This window comes from Oncorhynchus tshawytscha, linkage group LG12, assembly GCF_018296145.1.
Source record: "Oncorhynchus tshawytscha isolate Ot180627B linkage group LG12, Otsh_v2.0, whole genome shotgun sequence".
NCBI classification, from domain to species: Eukaryota; Metazoa; Chordata; class Actinopteri; order Salmoniformes; family Salmonidae; genus Oncorhynchus; species Oncorhynchus tshawytscha.
Genome location: NC_056440.1, coordinates 40,452,058 through 40,474,138, shown reverse-complemented (window position 1 = coordinate 40,474,138; position 22,081 = coordinate 40,452,058). Strand labels below are relative to the sequence as shown.

At 41.7% G+C, this 22,081-nt stretch overlaps 1 protein-coding gene across 7 annotated transcripts in view; it reads right to left on the bottom strand.

The window, feature by feature from the left end:
* Positions 1-19,438, bottom strand: part of LOC112263279 (ARF GTPase-activating protein GIT2) — a 33,308-nt gene extending 13,870 nt beyond the window's left edge. For 2 of the 7 annotated variants that reach the window (XR_002955471.2, XM_024439368.2), the window contains exons 1-3: positions 18,689-19,435; positions 259-392; positions 27-133 (exon numbers count right to left, since the gene is read on the bottom strand). Coding sequence is in view for 6 of the 7 variants with exons in the window: in XM_024439368.2 (XP_024295136.1) it covers positions 27-133; positions 259-392; positions 18,689-18,740 (293 nt within the window). In the remaining variant the exon portion in view is untranslated. Of the gene's footprint in view, positions 1-26; positions 134-258; positions 393-18,688 lie in introns of all 7 variants that reach the window. The other 5 variants (XM_024439366.2, XM_024439365.2, XM_024439367.2 and 2 more) reach the window with 5 other exon arrangements.
* Positions 19,439-22,081: the final 2,643 nt, after the last annotated feature.

Sequence of the window (22,081 nt, the reverse complement as noted above, 5' to 3'; positions counted from 1 at the left end):
GCAGCCATCAAAAATACATGACTCACTGCACTTTGTCCTGAGGGTTGGCCTTGCGTTTACCACTCATCATCGGGTCCAGTAGACAGTGCTCCCATATCGAATTTGCACCATTGTTGTATAAAGTCTGAACCATCTGATTAAAAGACAAAGAGATATTATCCATTAAATGAAATATACAGACCGCCTATTCTATCACAAAAGCAGAAAAGGGGATACCTTTGACCAAGGTAAAGAATAGTGTGTGTGTGGAGATCTTACTTGTAGCTGTGTAGGAGCCCATGGTGTGTGAGTCAGGTGACGGACTTGGGAGCTGTGTCTGCCCAGACTCCGATGAACACCACAGCACTCGTCGCAGATCAGCACGCCCCTGTTCACAGAGGCCCAGCGAGGCTCTAAGCATAAAGGAAACAAATACGTGTACTAAATAAACACAAAGACAATCATCTGAATATTTCATCACCTCAATTGCAAAGCCTTATTTAGCTTTAGTTCATTCATTTGTAATGCCACGTAGTAAATATACTGCGAAGGACACGTGGGAATAAATACACTGACACAGTGCTTGTAACCTATTCTTAAAAACCTATTGCTTAATAGTCACTAATTTTAATAACTGGGCAATTGCACAGTAACAGAATTGCAAAAATCGAAAAATATATTTCACAAAAAAAAACATTGATTGCCTGCTAACATGAATTGCTTTTAACTAGGAAAATTGTGTCACTTCTCTTGTGTTCCGTGCAAGCTGAGTCAGTGTATATGCAGCAGTTTGGGACACCTGGCTCGTTGCGAACTGTGTGAAGACCATTTCTTCCTGACAAAGACCGTAATGAATTTGCCAGAATTTTACATAATTATGACATAACATTGACGGTTGTACAATGTAACAGCAATATTTAGACTTAGGGATGCCACCCGTTAGATAATACGGAACCGTTCCGTATTTCACTGAAAGAATAAACGTTTTGTTTTCAAAATGATCGTTTACGGATTAGACCATATCAATGACCTAATGCTCGTATTTCTGTGTGTTATTATATTATAATTAAGTCTATGATTTGATATTTGATAGAGCAGCCAGACTGAGCGGTGGTAGGCAGCAGCATGCTCATAAGCATTCATTCAAACAGCACTTTACTGCGTTTGCCATCAGCTCTTCGCTGTGCTTCAAGTATTGCACTGTTTATGACTTCAAGCCTCTCAACACCCGAGATTAGGCTGGCAATACTATAGTGCCGATAAGAACATCCAATAGTCAAAGGTATATGAAATACAAATGGTCAGAGAGAAATAGTCCTACAATCCCTATAATAACTACAACCTAAAACCTCTTACCTGGGAATATTGAAGACTCATGTTAAAAGGAACCACCAGCTTTCATATGTTCTCATGTTCTGAGCAAGGAACTTAAACGTTAGCTTTTTTACATGGTACATATTGCACTTTTACGTTCTTCTCCAACACTTTGTTTTTGCATTATTTAAACCAAATTCAACATATTTCATGATTTATTTGAGACTAAATAGATGATGTATTATATTAAGTTAAAATAAAGGTGTTCATCCAGTATTGTTGTAATCGTCATTACTACAAATATATATATTTTTTAAATCGGTTGACCTCTAATACAGACAATGCCTTCATCAAACAACACTGTTTCACGACACATCAGTGACATGGCAGGAGAAGTTTTGAAACAATTACTGCTTCACATACAAGCCAGTGAACTCTGTGCGTTACAGCTGGATGAGTCAGACGTGGCGGGCCTGGCACAGCTCCTGGTATATGTCCGTTACGTTTATGGGGGGTCAATTAAGGAAGACATCCTCTTCTGCAAACCACTGGAAACCAGGACAACAGGAGAGGATATTTTTTAAGTACTGGACAGCTTTGTAACATCAAATGGACTTTGGTGGTCAAGATGTGTTGGTGTCTGTACTGATGGCACAAAAGCCATGACATGAAGACATTGTATAGTGGTAACGAGCATACAAGCAGTTGCTCCCGACACCACTTGGGTACACTGCTGCAGCATCGACCAAGAGGCTCTTGCTGCCAAGGGAAAGCCTGACAGCTTGAAAGACGTTTTGGAAACTACAGCGAAAATGGTTAACTTTGTTAAAGCAAGGTCTTTGAACTCTCGTGTATTTTCTGCATTATGCAATGATATGAGCAGCGACCATGTAACTCTTTTACAACATACAGACATGCACTGGTTATCAAGGAGCAAAGTATTGACATGTTTTTTTTAAATTGAGAGACGAGCTTAAAGTTCTTTACTGACCATCATTTTCACTTGTCTGACCGCTTGCATGATGCCAAGTTTCTAACACCACTGGTCTATCTGGGTGAAGTTTTTTCTCACCTGAATGATCTGAATCTAGGATTACAGGGACTCTCCGCAGCTATATTCAATGTGTGGACCAGAATTGAGGCTATGATTAAGAAGTTGGAGCTCTTCTCTATCTGCATTAACAAGGACAACACACAGGTCTTTCCATCATTGTATGAATTTTTTGTGTGCAAATGAACTCAAGCTTACGGACAATGTCAAATGTCATAAAGAGCAGCACCTGAGTGAGTTTGGTACGCAATTACGCAGGTACTTTCCCGAAACGGATGACACAAACAACTGGATTCGTTATCCTTTTCATGCCCTGCCTCCAGTCCACTTACCGATATCTGAACAATAGAGTCTAATCGACATTACGACAAGCAGTTCTGTGAAAATGTAATTTAAATCAGAAGCTACTGCCAGATTTCTGGATTGGGCTGCGCTCAGAGTATCCTGCCTTGGCAAATCGCGCTGTTAAGACAGTGATGCCCTTTGCAACCACGTACCTATGTGAGAGTGGATTCTCGGCCCTCACTAGCATGAAAACTAAATACAGGCACAGACTGTGTGTGGAAAATGATTTAAGATGGAGACTCTCTCCAATACAACCCAACCCAACATTGCAGAGTTATGTGCATCCTTTCAAGCACACCCTTCTCATTAACCTGTGGTGAGTTATTCACAATTTTCAATGAAAAAAATAAATGTAAGATGGTTAAATAAAAAGAGCAAAATGATTGATTATAATTTGTTCCCTGGTCCTATAAGAGCTCTTTGTCACTTCCCACGAGCCTGGTTGTGACAAAAACTCACACTCATTTTTATGTTTAATAAATGTATCGTATAGTGTGTGTGTGTGTGTGTGTAGCAGGCTAACAATGATGGCAAAAAAACAACATTTGAGATTGCGCTGACCCTGGTGCTAGAGGGGTTACGCAGCTGGAGGTTGAATGTTTGAAGAGATATGGGACTTAAAAAGTTTGGGAACCACTGCCTTAGACCTATCAATTAGTTAGTGTTTATCTTTACTTGTTACTTCTGTGAACTTTCATTATTCTCCCTCACAAGGGAGAGAAATGAGAAAATATCTTAGATGTGGGTTTTGGTAACAGAATTTCATGTTTCTTAAAACTAACAGAAGGCAGAAACATTTCTCCAAAAACAAATTCTTGATATTAATTGGCACGGGTCTATTTACATCAACATTGTGTTTTGCTGTATTTGGAAAACTTTTAAAGACTTAGTCCTGGTAGTTGTTTACCAAGACTCCTTTTCCATCTATTTGACCAGAAATCTAAGCATTTGCTTACTCCAAATTTTTAGGATGGAAAATGGTTCTGAACTCATGGATACCATTTGCATGTCTCTGTGTGAAGTTTGAAAGAAGTTGCTAATCAGTGCTAGCGCCATTGCTAACTTGCGCTAGCACAATGACTGGAAGTCTATGGGTACCAGACACCAATAGACTTCCAGTCATTGTGCTAACGCTCAATAGCATTGGCTTACAAAACTACCTCTAATTTCATACTGGACACAAACATAGAAATGGTCTCCACAAGTTCATCTGACTCTAGGGAAGTACAATTAGGGCCCCATTGCCAAAATCCCAAAGTGACCTTTTAAGTCCAGAGAAGTTTCTGAAATCCATCTTCAAGCTAACACTTAAGGCGTCCACATGCTTCCCAGCCGAAACAGTTTGGAAGTTTGTGCATATAGCATGACAACATTTTGTGGCATTCTCATTTGTTTTTTTTACTTCGGTAAGGGTTTTTCCAGGGTTGTTCAGGCACAAAACATTTTTTGAGGCAAGCCGGAGTCGGTATCCGAAGTCTACACCCCTTTGTCAGTGATTGGTCAGCAGTAAGGATTCTTCAGTAAAGTCTTTGTCATTCAACGAGAGACAACTCGTTTTCATGCACGTTTTTTAATTGAGAAATACTGCACCAATCAAACATCTTAGATGTAAAATTGCATGACTAAGATCTCCTCAGCAAAAACGTTATAATTAGTGACAGATTTCTTGAATTATCTTAGATTATTTCTGACTATTTTGAGGAAGTGGATAATGTCTATGGCATCTCAAAATGAACAAACAGTGCAATTGACACGTAAAAAAATATATACAGTGCCTTGAGAAAGTATTCGACCCCCTTGAACTTTGCGACATTTTGCCACATTTTCAGGCTTCAAACATAAAGATATAAAACTGTATTTTTTTGTGAAGAATCAACAACAAGTGGGACACAATCATGAAGTGGAACGACATTTATTGGATTTTTTTTTTAAATTAACAAATCAAAAACTGAAAAACTGGGCGCGCAAAATTATTCAGCCCCTTCACTTTCAGTGCAGCAAACTCTCTCCAGAAGTTCAGTGAGGATCTCTGAATGATCCAATGTTGACCTAAATGACTAATGATGATAAATACAATCCACCTGTGTGTAATCAAGTCTCCGTATAAATGCACCTGCACTGTGATAGTCTCAGAGGTCCGTTAAAAGCGCAGAGAGCATCATGAAGAACAAGGAACACACCAGGCAGGTCCCAGATACTGTTGTGAAGAAGTTTAAAGCCGGATTTGGATACAAAAAGATTTCCCAAGCTTTAAACATCCCGAGGAGCACTGTGCAAGCGATAATATTGAAATGGAAGGAGTATCAGACCACTGCAAATCTACCAAGACCTGGCCGTCCTTCTAAACTTTCAGCTCATACAAGGAGAAGACTGATCAGAGATGCAGCCAAGAGGCCCATGATCACTCTGGATGAACTGCAGAGATCTACAGCTGAGGTGGGAGACTCTGTCCATAGGACAACAATCAGTCGTATATTGCACAAATCTGGCCTTTATGGAAGAGTGGCAAGAAGAAAGCCATTTCTTAAAGATATCCATAAAAAGTGTCGTTTAAAGTTTGCCACAAGCCACCTGGGAGACACACCAAACATGTGGAAGAAGGTGCTCTGGTCAGATGAAACCAAAATTGAACTTTTTGGCAACAATGCAAAATGTTATGTTTGGCGTAAAAGCAATACAGCTCATCACCCTGAACACACCACCCCCACTGTCAAACATGGTGGTGGCAGCATCATGGTTTGGGCCTGCTTTTCTTCAGCAGGGACAGGGAAGATGGTTAAAATTGATGGGAAGATGGATGGAGCCAAATACAGGACCATTCTGGAAGAAAACCTGATGGAGTCTGCAAAAGACCTGAGACTGGGACGGAGATTTGTCTTCCAACAAGACAATGATCCAAAACATAAAGCAAAATCTACAATGGAATGGTTCAAAAATAAACATATCCAGGTGTTAGAATGGCCAAGTCAAAGTCCAGACCTGAACCCAATCGAGAATCTGTGGAAAGAACTGAAAACTGCTGTTCACAAATGAGCTCGAGCTGTTTTGCAAGGAGGAATGGGAAAAAATTTCAGTCTCTCGATGTGCAAAACTGATAGAGACATACCCCAAGCGACTTACAGCTGTAATCGCAGCAAAAGGTGGCGCTACAAAGTATTAATTTAAGGGGGCTGAATAATTTTGCACGCCCAATTTTTCAGTTTTTGATTTGTTTAAAAAGTTTGAAATATCCAATAAATGTCTTTCCACTTCATGATTGTGTCCCACTTGTTGTTGATTCTTCACAAAAAAATACAGTTTTATATCTTTATGTTTGAAGCCTGAAATGTGCCAAAAGGTCGCAAAGTTCAAGGGGGCCGAATACTTTCGCAAGGCACTGTATATAGTTTTTCAACAAAAGGTATTTTAAGAAAGTATCCAAGCACACTTGTTTGGTTCGCCTAGCCGCCATCGGCTAGCTGAACTGAAGCATGCTGATGTCTTTAAACAATCACAGTTTATCTTGGTTTCTTACACCTTCCTTATGACTGGGTTTTTCCACTGCTCCTCACATTCATTATTCAAATCTCTGGCATGCCACCTTTGGCCTCTAGGCCACTTCACGTCTCACTCAGCTGCGAACTCACTTTGGCCCCAGCCTCTCCATTCTTGTGGCATCCCAGTTAGGCTACATTGACGGGACAGCCGGTCCAGACACACCTTTGGAACCTATACAGTCGAACTGGTCCTGTTTAGATGCCTTTGTTGATTAAGGAAACCCTATTTAGGCTCATGTAACCTGGAGACAACCTCGGGGCACACTATTCTTCTATCTCAAGGCCATCAGACTGTTAAACAGCCACCACTAACATTGAGTGGCTGCTGCCAACACACTGACACTGACACTGACTCAACTCCAGCCACTTTAATAATGGGAATTGATGGGAAATGATGTAAATATATCACTAGCCACTTTAAACAATGCTACCTTATATAATGTTTACATACCCTACATTATTCATCTCATATGCATACGTATATACTGTACTCTATATCATCGACTGCATCCTTATGTAATACATGTATCACTAGCCACTTTAACTATGCCACTTTGTTTACATACTCATCTCATATGCATATACTGTACTCGATATCAGCTACTGTATCTTGCCTATGCTGCTCTGTACCATCACTCATTCATATATCCTTATGTACATATTCTTTATCCCCTTACACTGTGTATAAGACAGTAGTTTTGGAATTGTTAGTTAGATTACTTGTTGGTTATTACTGCATTGTTGGAACTAGAAGCACAAGCATTTCGCTACACTCGCATTAACATCTGCTAACCATGTGTATGTGACAAATCAAATTTGATTTGATTTCTGATAGCAGATAAGAGTGAGGTATCTAGTCTGGTCAGTTAACTTATTGTGAGTTTTTTTCATAGCTGGCATATGCAGTGCATTCGGAATTGTATTACGACCCCTTGAATTTGTCCACATTTTGTTACATTACAGCCTTATTCTAAAATGCTTTTTTTTTCAATTGTCATCAATCTACACACAATACCCCATAATGACAAAGAAAAGTTATCTTGTGCAAATGCATAAAAAATATATATATTTACTTAAGTATTCAGAGCCTTTGCTCAGGACTTTGTTGAAGCACCTTTGGCAGCGATTACAGCCTCGTGTCGTCTTGGGTATGACGCTACAAGTTTGGCACACCTGTATTTGGGGAGTGTCTCCCATTCTTCTCTGCAGATCCTCTCATGCTCTGTCAGGTTGGATGGTGAGTGTCGCTGCACAGCTATTTTCAGGTCTCTCCAGAGATGTTCGATCGGGTTCAAGCCCGGGCTCTGGCTGGGCCACTCAAGGATATTCAGAGACTTGACCCAAAGCCACTCCCGCATTGTCTTGGCTGTGTGCTTAAGGTCATTGTCCTGTTGGAAGGTGAACCTTCACCCCAGTCTGAGGTCCTGAGCAGGTTTTCATCAAGGATCTCTATACTTTGCCCCGTTTATCTTTCTCTCAATCCTGACTAGTCTCCCAGTCCCTGTCGCTGAAAAACATCCCCACAGCATGATGCTGCCACCACCATGCTTCACCATAGATATGGTGCCAGGTTTCCTCCAGATGTGACGCTTGGCATTTAGTCCAGAGTTCAATCTTGGTTTCATCAGACCAGAGAATCTTGTTTCTCATGGTCTGAGTCCTTTAGGTCCTTTAAGTGCATTTTGGCAAACTCCAAGCAGGCTGTTATGTGCCTTTTACTGAGGAATAGCTTCCATAACATAAAGGCCTAATTGGTGGTGTGCTGCAGAGATGGTTATCCTTCTTGAAGGTTCTCCCATCTCTACAGAGAAACTCTTGAGCTCTGTCAAAGTGACCATCAGGTCCTTGGTCAGCTCTAGGAAGAGTCTTGGTTGTTCCAAACTTCTCCCATTTAAGAATTATGGAAGCCACTGTGTTCTTGGGGACCTTCAATGCTGCAGAAATGTTTTGGTACCCTTCCCCAGATTTGTGTCTCGACACAATCCTGTCTTAGAGTGCTTCGATCCCATGGCTTGGTTTTTTGCTCTGACATGCACTGTCAACTGTGGGACCTTATAGACAGGTGTGTGCCTTTCCAAACCATGTCCAATCAATTGAATTTACCACAGGTGGACTCCAATCAAGTTGTAGATACATCAAGTATGATCAATGGAAACAAGATACACCTGAGCTCAATTTTGAGTCTCATAGCAAAGGGTCTGAATACTTATGTAAATAAGGCATCTGTTTTTAATTTTGTATAAATGAGCAAAAACATTTTTTAACTGTTTTCGCTTTGTCATTATTGGGTAGTGTGTAGATTGATAAGGAAAAACATTTATTGAATTCATTTTAGAATAAGGGTGCAACATAACAAAATGTGGAAAGGGGGAAGAGGTCTGAATACTATCCAAATGCACTGTAATTACAATGCTAGTAATAAGAAATAGCAAATAGCTCCCATATACACACAGTGTCCAGTTTATTAGGTATACCATCCCGTTCACAAAAATGGTTTGCTCCTACAGACAGTGAGTCACGTGGCAGTGGTTTGCTATATAAAGCAGCCATACAGGCATCCAGTTACTATTCGATTGGCCGTTAGAATGGGCAAAAAGAGGCTGGTGGCAGTGGTGTAACTGTGTGTGGAATGTTTTCCTGGCACACGTTAAGTCCCTTGATACAACGTTTCCATGCCCCAGAGAATTCAGGCTGTTCTGGAGGCAAAGGGGGGTCTAACCCAGTACTAGATGGGTTGACCTAATAAACTGTCCATCGAGTGTAATTGGCCTATAGCGATAGATAGATATCTATCTATAACCCTAAACTGTGCAACCCCCAGTTCACTACATTTAGGTAGTGACGTCATGCAGAATGCAAAGGGGAAGTTAAACCACACACTTCCATATATGGACAGTGTCAAAGAGACTGCACCAACATCTCGTCCTCTTATGTTTTGTAGCTGAGAGAGCAAAAGAGACATTTCCTCTTTCACCTACTTCCGTACAACCAGCCACAAAATATATGCACTTCACAGGCATGTGCACTCCACTAACCAATACATGGGGATGGTAGTCTCATTCTAGACTCATGATGTAATGCAGGGGTCTGAGTGGATATAATGACAAAAGGACTGTGCAAGAGACATTCAGCGTAGATCACACAGAGCTTCAAAGAGGATCGCTAACTGCAGAGAGAAATGAAACTTGTTTGAACTTGTGCATACCGTGCTGCTGGTAAAGTAACAGCAAACACACAGAGAGAGGGAGGGAGGGATAGGCCTTCTGAGACAGACACAGTCTCTACAAAATAAAAAAAAGTCTGTATTAAAAGGCTTGCCATTAGATTTCTCGGCCTTCCTACTTGAAGCAACAGTCATTCCCCTAATTTAATTTCTTTGAAGGTGTGGCGCAAAGGCATCCAAAACAGGTTAATCCATTCTAATCTTTATTTGTCAATTGAAACCAATAGAAGGCAAGCTTCCTTTGAGGTAGGGGGCAACAGAAGTAGCATGAGGACTGCCTCAACGCCCCAGGCATGCATTCTCCTCATGTGACCCCATAAGCCCAAGGAGAGAAGTGATCAACAGATCTGCATCTCCATTTAGAGAACTCTCTGTATTCTCTACAACTGAGCCCTAGAGTCAAAACTAAATAGGGTAGGCTGTGGTTTCCCTTCTACACCAGTTTATAAAAATACTGAACAAAAATATGAACGCAACATGTAAAGTGTTGGTCCCATGTGTCTTGAGCTGAAATAACAGATCCCAGAAATGTTCCTTACGCACAAAATGCGTATATCCACCTGACAGGTGTGGCATATCAAGAAGCTGCTTAAACGGCATTATCAATAAAAGGCCACTCTAAAATGTGCAGTTTTGTCAAAGACAACAATGCCACAGATGTCTCAAGTTGAGGGCTGACTGCAGGAATGTCCACCAGAGATGTTGCCGGAGAATTTAATGTTAATTTCTCTACCATAAGCCGCCTCTAAGATCGTTTTAGAGAATTTGGCAGTACGTACAACCGACCTCATAACCGCAGACCACGTGTAACCACACCAGCCCAGGAGTCTGGATCGCTGCATCCGGCTTCTTCGCCTGCAGGATCGTATGAGACCAGCCACCCGGACAGCCAAGGAAGGTGTGGGTTTGCACAACCAAATCATTTCTGCACAAACAAACTGTCTCAGGAAAGCTCATCTGGGTGCTTGTCATACTCTCCAAGGTCTTAAGCTGACTGCAGCTTGGCATTGTAACCGACTCCAGTGGGGAAATTCTCACATTTGATGGCCACTGGCATGCTGGAGAAGTGTGCTCTTCACAAATGAATTCCGGTTTCAGATGTACCGGGCAGATGGCAGACAACGTGTATAGCGTTGTGTGGGCGAGGGGTTTGCTGATGTCAACGGTGTGAACAGAGTGCCCCATGGCTGCGGTGGGGTTATGGTATGGGCAGGCATAAGCTATGGACAATGAACACAATTGCATTTTATCAATATCAATTTGAATGAACACATATAACGTGACGAGTTTCTGAGTCCCATTATCGTACCATTCATCCGCCGCCATCACCTCATGTTTCAGCATGATAATCTACAGCCCCATGTCACAAAGATCGGTACACAATTCTTGGAAGCTGAAAATGTCCCAGTTCATCCATGGCCTGCATATTCTCCAGATATATCACCCATTGAGCATGTTTGGGATGCTCTGGATTTATGTGTACGACAGCCGGTTCCAGTTCCCGCCAATATCCAGCAACTTCGCACAGCCATTGAAGAGGAGTAAGACAAGATTCCACAAGACACAATCAACAACCTGATGAACTCTATGCGAAGGGGATGTGTCGTGCTGCATGAGGCAAATGGTGGTCACACCAGAGACTGACTGGTTTACTGATCCACACCCATACTTTTTTTTTAAGGTATCAGTGACTAACAGATGCATATCTGTATCCCAGTCATGTGAAATCCATAGATTAGGGCCTAATAAATGTATTTCAATTGACTGTTTTCTTTATGAACTGTAACTCAGTAAAATCTTTGAAATTGTTGCACGTTGTGTTTATATTTTTGTTCAGTGTATGTTTTGAGATGAGACGTTCACCTTCCTTCCCTGGGTGACTTGCTCTTTCACTTCCTTATGGTTCAATATAGACATGTAGAACCTTCAGTCAAGAATTTTGGCGAGTACTGCAATGAATATCTAAATATAATATTGGTGGCAGTGTGTTAGCTTAAAATATTGTTTATGTGGCATTCTATTGAGCTGAATGTTGCTAGCTCAAGTTACACTGACCAATTTATAGGCTATTGACATAACGGGAGCAATCATAACATCTAAAATGAGTTTCACTGACAAACTTACCAACATATACTGTTGGTTGGCTGCCAGATTGACCGACAAACTAACAAACAAAATTGCAACTCATAAACAGACAAGCAAAAATTGCAAATGAGTGGCAGTGGGGTTGTCACATCTCCCTGGCGACAGCTGAAGTGTGTGTGTGTGTGTGTGTGTGTTAGGGGAGGGGGGAGAGGAGGGGGACATGGGCTGTGGACCAGGCTCTGACACCTGGTCCACCGTTCTTTTTTTATTTAACTAGGCAAGTCAGTTAAGAACAAAATCTTATTTTGTGATACAGCCCTGGATCGAACCAGGGTATGTATTGACACCTACTAGCACTGCGATGCAGTGCCTTAGACCACTGCGCCACTTGGGAGCCGGAGTTCTGTTTGTCTCTTCGTCTTCCTATCCAGTGAGATATGGGTGTTATCAAGCCTAGTCAACAACTGGTAACAGACCCACAAATTCATTACGATGGTCAGAGAATTGGATATTTGGGGCGGCAGGGTAGCCTAGTGGCTAGAGTGTTGGACTAGTAATCGAAAGGTTTCATCTTCAAATCCCAGAGCTGACAAGGTACAAATCTATTGTTCTGCCTGTGAACAGGCAGTTAACCCACTGTTCCTAGGCTGTCATTGAAAATAAGAATTTGTTCTTTAACTGACTTGCCTAGTTAAATAAAGGTAAATATAGAAATATGCTGAAATGGATGTAATGAACTGCAGTGAGTGGTAACCCTATCTGTTGGTAAATACATTGAGGTAAATCCATTAGAAACCTTTTTTTTTACAGCATTTATTTTCTATTTTTTTGCCCATTGAAGAAATGGTCAGAATGTGACTTTTTGGAACTGAATGCCAAAACATTCCAGAGATAAGTGTTCAAAGTTGACCCATTTTGCATATGAGAGATCCATGTCTTCATCACTGGAAAAGAAACACTGATGACTTTGATATCATTTAAAAGCTTACCAACAGGGTATGCAAAATGGGTCAACTTCGAGCATTTTTATCTCTTTAATGGTTTTGCCATTCAGGTCCAAAAAGTCACTTTCTGAGCACTTTGGAGTTGTGGCTGAACAAAGACATGGATATTATACATCTAGCTGTTTTTTCTATGCATAGTCAAGACTGAACGGCAGCTTCGGGTAAGGTTAAGGGGGAGGTGTGTGTGTCTCTTTGTTAACAACAGCTGGTGCGCAATCTCTAATGTTAAGGAAGACTAAAGGTTTTGCTTGCCTGTGTTAGAATACCTCGTGATAAGCTGCAAACCATACTATTTATTAAGAGAGTTTTCATCTATATTTTTCATAGCCGTCCATTTACCACCTCAAACCAATGCTGCCACTAAGACCACATCAACGAGTTATATAGGCCCATAAGCAAACAAGAAAATGCACATCCAGAGGCGGCGCTCCTAGTAGCCGGTGATTTTAATGCAAGGAAACTGAACTCCATCTTACCTCATTTTTACCAGCATGTCACCTGTGCAACTAGAGTTGAAATAACTCTAGATCATCTTTACTTTACACACAGAAATGCATACAAATCTCTCCCTCGACCTCCATTTGGCAAAGCTGACCATAACGCTATCCACCTGATTCCTTCTTACAAGAAAAACTCAAAATAGGAAGTACCAGTGACGTGCTCAATAAGTAAGTGGTACGATGAAGCGGATGCTAAACTACTGGACTGTTTCGCAAGCGCAGACAGGAATATTTTCCGGGATTCATCCGATAACATTGAAGAATTTACCACATCAGTCACCGGCATCATTATTAAAATGCATCAACGACGTCATCCCCACAGTGACCATACGTACATATCCCAACCAGAAGCCATGGATAACAGGCACCATCCTCACTGAGCTAAAGGTTAGAGCTTCCGCTTTCAAGGAGCGGGACACTAATCCGGACGCGTATCAGAAATCCCGCTGCGACTAAGATCAAATCCTACCACACCGCCTCTGACGTGCGTCAGATGTGGCAGGGATTGCAAACTATCATAGATTATAAAGGGAAACCCAGCAGAGAGCTGCCCAATGACGCATGCTTACCAGACAATCTAAATTTCTTCTATGCTCATTTCGAGGCAAGCAACACAACCATGTATGAGAGCACCAGCTGTTCCAGACAACAGTGCGATCTCGCTCTCCATAGCTGATGTGAGTAAGACCTTTAAACTAGGGTGGAATACCGGTATTGATGCACGGAGTGGTTTGGGTTTTAAATTGGCCTTATATAACGGTATTTGAATTTTTGGTTTGTTAAATGTGAGATGCCGTATGTAACATCCATTTTTACAGTTTAATCCACTACTTGAGTCATCTCTCTACGCCGCATTCCACGCAGACCTAGCCCCGAACCCTGCCCTTCCTCGACAATGAGACACTTGTGTTCAGTCTGCATGGTCAATGCAGCACATGCAACAATGTTGATGACAACAATGCTGTTTTCACTTTACTTCTTAATATAAATCCACTAGCATTCTAAAATTACACTATTAGTTTTTTTTCTACATCTGCAAAAGCTAGTTTGTCTTTTCTTAGCAAGTTGGGCCTAAATCGTGTCAGCAGCTTATGCTAATTGCTAGTTAGCTAGCTAGCTAATAAATGTACTGAGTCAGAGCAAACATAACTAGCTATACAGCCTGATAACACCAGTGATACTACAGACTAGAGGTCGAGCGATTATGATTTTTCAACGCCGATGCCGATTATTGGAGGACCAAAAAAGCCGATAACGATTAATCGGACGATTTTTTAAATATTTTTTTTATGTATTTGTAATAATGACAATTACAACAATACTGAATGAACACTTATTTTAACTTAATATAATACATCAATAAAATCAATTTAGCCTCAAGTAAATAATGAAACATGTTCAATTTGGTTTAAATAATGCAAAAACAAAGTGTTGGAGAAGAAAGTAAAAGTGCTATATGTGCTATGTAAGAAAGCTAACGTTTCAGTTCCTTGCTCAGAACATGAGAAAATATGAAAGCTGGTGGTTCCTTTTAACATGAGTCTTCAATATTCCCAGGTAAGAAGTTTTAGGTTGTAGTTATTATAGGAATTATAGGACTATTCCCCTCTATACCATTTGTATTTAATTAACCGTTGACTATTGGATGTTCTTATAGTCACTTTAGTATTGCCAGTGTAACAGTATAGCTTCCATCCCTCTCCTCGCTCCTCCCTGGGCTCGAACCAGCAACACAACGACAACAGCCACCATATCGAAGCTGCGTTACCCATGCAGAGCAAGGGAAACAACCACCCCAAGGCTCAGAGCGAGTAGCGCGTGCTAACTAGCCAGCCATTTCACTTCGGTTACACCAGCCACATCTCGGGAGTTGATAGGCTTGAAGTCATAAACAGCGCAATGCTTGACACACAACTAAGAGCTGCTGGCAAAACACACGAGAGTGCTGTTTGAATGAATGTTTACGCGCCTGCTTCTTCCTACCACCGCTCAGTCAGATACTTAGATACTTGTGTGCTTGTATGCTCAGTCAGATTATATGCAACGCAGGACACGCTAGATAGTATCTAGTAATATCATCAACCATGTGTAGTTAACTAGTGATTATGATTGATTGTTTTTTATAAGATAAGCTAGCTAGCAACTTACCTTGGCTTACTGCATTTGCGTAACATGCAGTCTCCTTGTGGAGTGCAACGAGAGGCAGGTCGTTATTCGTTGGACTCGTTAACTTTGTTGTTGCAAGATTGGATCCCCCGAGCTGACAAGGTGAAAATCTGTTGTTCTGCCCCTGAACGAGGCAGTTAACCCACCGTTTCTAGGCCGTCATTGAAAATAAGAATGTGTTCTTAACTGACGTTCCAAGTTAAATAAAGGTGTACATTTTTTTTTATAATAATCTGCAAATCGGCGCCCAAAAATACCGATTTCCGATTGTTATGAAAACTTGAAATCAGCCCTAATTAAATCGGCCATTCCGATTAATAGGTCGACCTCTACTGCAGACCTAAATCAACATGCTGTTTGTGCAACAGTATCTTCAAAATCAAAGAGGAATACGCAAAGCAGGAATATGTTAGCTACATGAAGTAGCTAAGACAAAAAAATGTAATGTAGCCAAAGATTATAGTGCCCCCTAGGAAACATTCCTACCCTGTCACAATAACTCCTCCCTGGCAGTTCCATTCATTGTCATGTCAAACAACACTAAGTGCCCAATATTATATTCTAACTTCCACCTGGACAAGAGGAACACCTACGTGAGAATGCTGTTCATTGACTATAGCTCCGCGTTCAAAACCATAATGCCCTCCAAGCTCATCACTAAGCTCAGGACCCTGGGACAGAATACCTCCTCTGCAACTGGATCCTGAACTTCCTGACGGGCCGCCCCCAGGTGGTGAGGGTAGGCAACAACACATTCGCCAACGCTGATCCTCAACACGGGGGCCCCTCAGGGGTGCGTGCTCAGTCCCCTCCTGTACTACCTGTTCACTCATGACTGCATGACCAGGCACGACTCCAACAGCATCATTAAGTTTGCAGATGACACAACAGTGATAGGCCTGTATGGGGAGGAGGTCAGTGACCTGGTAGCATGGTGCCAAGACAACAACCACTCACTCAACGTCAGAAAGACAGGAGCTGATCGTGGACTACAGGAAATGGAGGGCCGGGCACACCCCAATCCACATTGAAGGGGCTGTAGTGGAGCGGATCAAGAGCTTCAAGTTCCTCGGTGTCCACATCACTAAGAAATTATCATGGTCCACACACACTTCCCCTCAAAAGGCTGAAAAGATTTGGCATCCGACCACAAGGCGCTACAGAGAGTAGTGCGTACAGCCCAATACATCACTCGGGCTGAGCTCCCTACCATCCAGGACCTCTATTTTTATTTAACTAGGCAAGATAGTTAAGAACAAATTCTTATTTACAATAATGGACTACCCTGGCCAAACCCTAACCCGAATGACACTGGGCCAATTGTGCGCCGCCCTATGGGACTCCCAATCATGGCCGGTTGTGATACAGCCTGGAATCGAACCAGGGTCTGTAGTGATGCCTCTACCACTGATATGCAGCGCTTTAGACCGCTGCGTCACTCAGGAGCTCTCTACCAGGTGGTGTCAGAAGAAGGCACTAAGAATTGTCAAAGACTCCAGCTACCCAAGTCATAGACTGTTCTCTATACTACTGCACGGCAAGCGGTACCATTCTACCAAGTCTGGAACCAACAAGACCCTGAACAGCTTCTACCCCCAAGCCATAATACTGTTAAACGGTTAACCAGACTATTTATATTTATCCATTTTTTTAATCAAAATTGGTGCTGTCAAAAAGTGAATGAATTGCAGTGTGGGGAATTCCATTGGGAACAGGTTGGTATGGGCTAGCCTACTTCAAATTGACCCTAGGCTAATGTATACAGATTAACCTTTTCCCCAGGTTCAATTGAGAGAGAACCAGCTATAAGACAAGAGTACATACAGCTAGGCCTACTTATTGTCACAATAATTAGGTTAGGCCTATTTCCCCATAAGGATATCCAATATTCTAACCAAGCAGTGTTCCTCTTTTAACTAAGAACATCAACCACTGACAAATTACATCTAACCTCCATGTTTAAAAATAAAAAATATAAAAAATGTAGACAAATATTTTACAAAAAGGAAACGTGCAGATGCTTGTTCAATAGGCTTAAACTGATTTAAAACTCCCTATGATAGAAGAACCTACTGAGAGCCGTGGAAGAAAAGTACAAAAATAGGTGAGGTCCATTTTATTCTAAGTCAAATACAATAGCCACAATTCTCACTGCATCCTCAGCATCCAGTCAATTCACTCAACATCCTGTTTTTCTTCCTGTGCTCATTGGACATCACGTCATTCCTGTACGAAATAGTCTAAACATTATGCAAAACAACCCTCATAACACTTACACAGCGAAGCAGGACGTGACATGATTTCTACACATTTTGGATGAGCTCTAAATTGTTAGGAAATGTTCATTATTCTATCAGATAAACAATGTATGGTATTTGTAGTGGATTTTGTTTACTAATCACTGATTAAGAGCCTCTTAGTGGAGTGACAACATCAAATTGGACGGCACACCATCATCATTCTTAAATCGCAGGTTGACAGTTAGTTCATTTCCCCAAAATGAACAGCAGTGTGAGGTTGTAACTAGGGGACCCATCCAAAGTTCAGATGTGGAAGCAGTGTGTACCTGGTCAGCTGTTCTCCTACTCTTGTCAAAACTCATACCAGAAGGCAATTGAAAGGAAGCAACTCTAGGTAGTAGAATCTAAAACCATGACCACGGGGCAAATTCTTCTCCCCTCTGTCATGACTCTTCAGAAGCATGCAGCCAGACAGACACAGGAAGACAACCAACAACACTAAAGCGCCACAATCAGGTGTGCAAAAGGGCAAACACACTGAACTACACCACATTGTAACCATCTTCTGATATTTTATAGCAGAAAGACACTTGATTGTTGTCTGTGTCCCATGTCATACACATTTTACCTTGGCAGATGAGAAAGGAGATTTGCATGCCATAACTTAAACTGAGACTAAGAGACAATGGCCTGTCTGAAACTGAACATATTACTTCACTTGCCAACCCGGTTAAATACATTGTGGCAGCCCTTTGACAGGAAATCGTATTTGAAATGGTTATTCCTGCAAAATCAAAACACCACTACATTGGAATAACCGCACCATGATCACATCACGCAAAGACTTGCATGACTCACGCAAGGACTCAGGAGATTATTTTATTTTAAAACCAATGACCCAGCAGTAATTACATTTTACACTGTAGTTGATAATGTTGGCTTCATAGAGAGAAGACACCGCTTGTAAAACTGTCATAACTAGCTAGTTACCTAATCGCATGCTTACGTTTGAGCTCAATGCTAGCTTCAAAAACCAACACATCAACTATTTTACTGATCAACGCTGGGTAGCTAGAAGCTAGCCAAACCATACAAATATATATATCAGCTATTACTTGCTAGCTAGCAAGTACGCAAACAAGTAATAGCTGATAGATAGATCTATTAGCCATGTTAATATAAGTATTCTGCCTGAATGATGTATGGCTTGGCTAGCTACCCACCTTTGATCAGTAAGTGACTTACCTGGGACACTGCAATCCGCACAAACCTCACTATTCCTTAATCGTTTAGACATCCTTTGCAGAGGGAAAAAAAGGCCTTCCAAAAAAAAGTCAAGGGAATTGATGTGCTTCTTTTCTCATTTGATAACCGGGAAGAATTTATCTAAACGAATTACATATGACCAGTTGTTTTAAAAAAAACAGTTGATTGGCGAGGAGCAAAATAGCTTCCTCTTCAATCTTAGTTTCTTGCCCCAACCAAGCTACCGCTAGCTAGCTTGCGCACAACAAACAGCTGCGATTGTCAGGAAGGAAACTCTTGCCGCAAGTGGTCTGTAGCCGGATTTTCACTAGTTACTCCAGCCACAGTCAAACCTCGTCTATTTCTCAACTATATCCTCTAAAAATCTGAAAAAAACACGTCTTGTTTTATTATATATACACACACACACTGCTAACCTTATACCCAACCCTAACCTCGATTGAAGACCCAAAATGCAAATGTTGTTTTCATGAATTTTTACGATATAGCCAATTTTGTTGGCTGTGGTAACTAGTTAAAACTATGTAGCCGAGTGGTTACGAATTATCCGTGGACAGCAGTAACACTACATAAAACATACTTTGTAGATTGTGATCAATCGGCAGTCGCCCAATGTTAAACGACTAGTCAACTACTGACATTCGTTTAATTTAAAATAAATAGATGTAAACCGGTAGAGTGTGCCAAAGGTTTGCGCAAACTAGTACCAAAGATGATGGATAAATTAAGATAGTTCACTCAGGCAGTTAACCATTGACAAAAATGGTCAATTCCGGGCTACTTAACTCGGCGTGTCCATATACACCAATGTAATAGCAACTGGGTCTAGTCTACTTAGTTCATTGACTTGCATCGAACCAGGAGAAGAAAAACAGCGAGTGGGGTGTCTCGTTTCCTCTTCCCTCTCTGCCAGTACTAGCTGTGGTACAAGTAGTCGGAAGAGGAAGCGAGACATCTTACTCCCTCATTTGTTTCAGTGGAAGTCAATGAACTAAATAGACCAGTCCCAGCTGCTATCACATTGGTGTCTTTGGGAGAGTCACCCCTTAAGTACCCCGGCATTTATATTTTGTTCAATGGTAAACGGCCGGAGTAAACTATTTTCATTTATCCACCATCTTTGCTATTAGCTAGTTGTTCAGTGGTCATGGCTAGAAGGCTTCCAACTTTTGTCAAATTCATTTCAGATTTGACGTTATGTAGCAGGTTAGGATAATTAGGTTAAGGTTAGGAAAAAAGTTGGGGTTTGCTATGCTGAACAAAAAAATATAAACGCAACATGCAAAGTGTTTGTCACATGTTTCATGAGCTGAAATGAAAGATCCCAGTAACTTTCCATATGAACAGAAAACATATTTCTTAGAAATGTGCACAAATTTGTTTACATCTCTGTTAGTGAGTAAGATAAGATAATCCATCCACTGGACAGGTGTGGCATATCAAGAAACTGATTACAGCATGATCATTACACACATGCACCTTTTGTTGGGGACAGTAAAAAATATATATTTAAAAAAAAAAAAAATGTGCAGTTTTGTCACAGAACACAATGCCACACATCTCAACAAGTTCAGGGAGCATGCCATTGGCATTCTGACTTCAGGAATGTCCATCCGAGCTGTTGCCAGAGAATTGAATGTTAATTTCTCTACCATAAGCCAACATTGTTTTAGAGAATATGGCAGTACATCCAACTGGCCTTACAACCGAAGACCACTTGTAACCACACCAGCCAAGGAAATACACATCCAGTTTCTTCACCTGGATAGTCTGAGACCAGCCACCCAGACAGTGATGAAAGTATTTGTCTGTAGTAAGCTGTGCTCTGGACACCATATGTGAACTGATTGCCCCCCATCTATCTTCAGAGCTCGTGCTGCTAGGTGACCTAAACTGGAACATGCTTTAGCACCCCAGCCATCCTACAATCTAAGCTTGATGCCCTCAATCTCACACAAATTATCAATGAACCTACCAGGTACCTCCCCAAAGCCTTAAACACGGGCACCCTCATAGATATCATCCTAAACAACTTGCCCTCTAAATACACCTCTGCTGTCTTCAACCAAGATCTCAGCGATCACTGCCTCATTGCCTGCATCCGTAATGGGTCAGCGGTCAAACGACCTCCACTCATCACTGTCAAACGCTCCCTGAAACACTTCAGCGAGCAGGCCTTTCTAATCCACCTGGCCAGGGTATCCTGGAAGGATATAGATCTCATTCCGTCAGTAGAGGATGCCTGGATTTTTTTTTAAATGCCTTCCTAACCATCTTAAATAAGCATGCCCCATTCAAGAAATTTAGAACCAGGAACAGATATAGCCCTTGATTCTCCCCAGACCTGACTGCCCTTAACCAACACAAAAACATCCTATGGCGTTCTGCATTAGCATCGAACAGCCCCCATGATATGCAGCTGTTCAGGGAAGCTAGAAACCATTATACACAGGCAGTTAGAAAAGCCAAGCCTTTTTCAAGCAGAAATTTGCTTCCTGCAACACTAACTCAAAAAGGTTCTGGGACACTGTAAAGTCCATGGAGAATAAGAACACCTCCTCCCAGCTGCCCACTGCACTGAAGATAGGAAACACTGTCACCACTGATAAATCCACCATAATTGAGAATGTCAAAAAGCATTTTTCTACGGCTGGCCATGCTTTCCACCTGGCTACTCCTACACCGGTCAACAGCACTGCACCCCCCACAGCAACTCGCCCAAGCCTTCCCCATTTCTCCTTCTCCCAAATCCAGTCAGCTGATGTTCTGAAAGAGCTGCAAAATCTGGACCCCTACAAATCAGCCGGGCTAGACAATCTGGACCCTTTCTTTCTAAAATGATCTGCCGAAATTGTTGCCACCTCTATTACTAGCCTGTTCAACCTCTCTTTCGTGTCGTCTGAGATTCCCAAAGATTGGAAAGCAGCTGCGGTCATCCCCCTCTTCAAAGGGGGGGACACTGTTGACCCAAACTGCTACAGACCTATATCTATCCTACCCTGCCTTTCTAAGGTCTTCGAAAGCCAAGTCAACAAACAGATTACCGACCATTTCGAATCTCACCATACCTTCTCTGCTATGCAATCTGGTTTCAGAGCTGGTCATGGGTGCACCTCAGCCACGCTCAAGGTCCTAAACGATATCTTAACCGCCATCGATAAGAAACATTACTGTGCAGCCGTATTCATTGATCTGGCCAAGGCTTTCGACTCTGTCAATCACCACATCCTCATCGGCAGACTCGACAGCCTTGGTTTCTCAAATGATTGCCTAGCCTGGTTCACCAACTACTTCTCTGATAGAGTTCAGTGTGTCAAATCGGAGGGTCTGCTGTCCGGACCTCTGGCAGTCTCTATGGGGGTGCCACAGGGT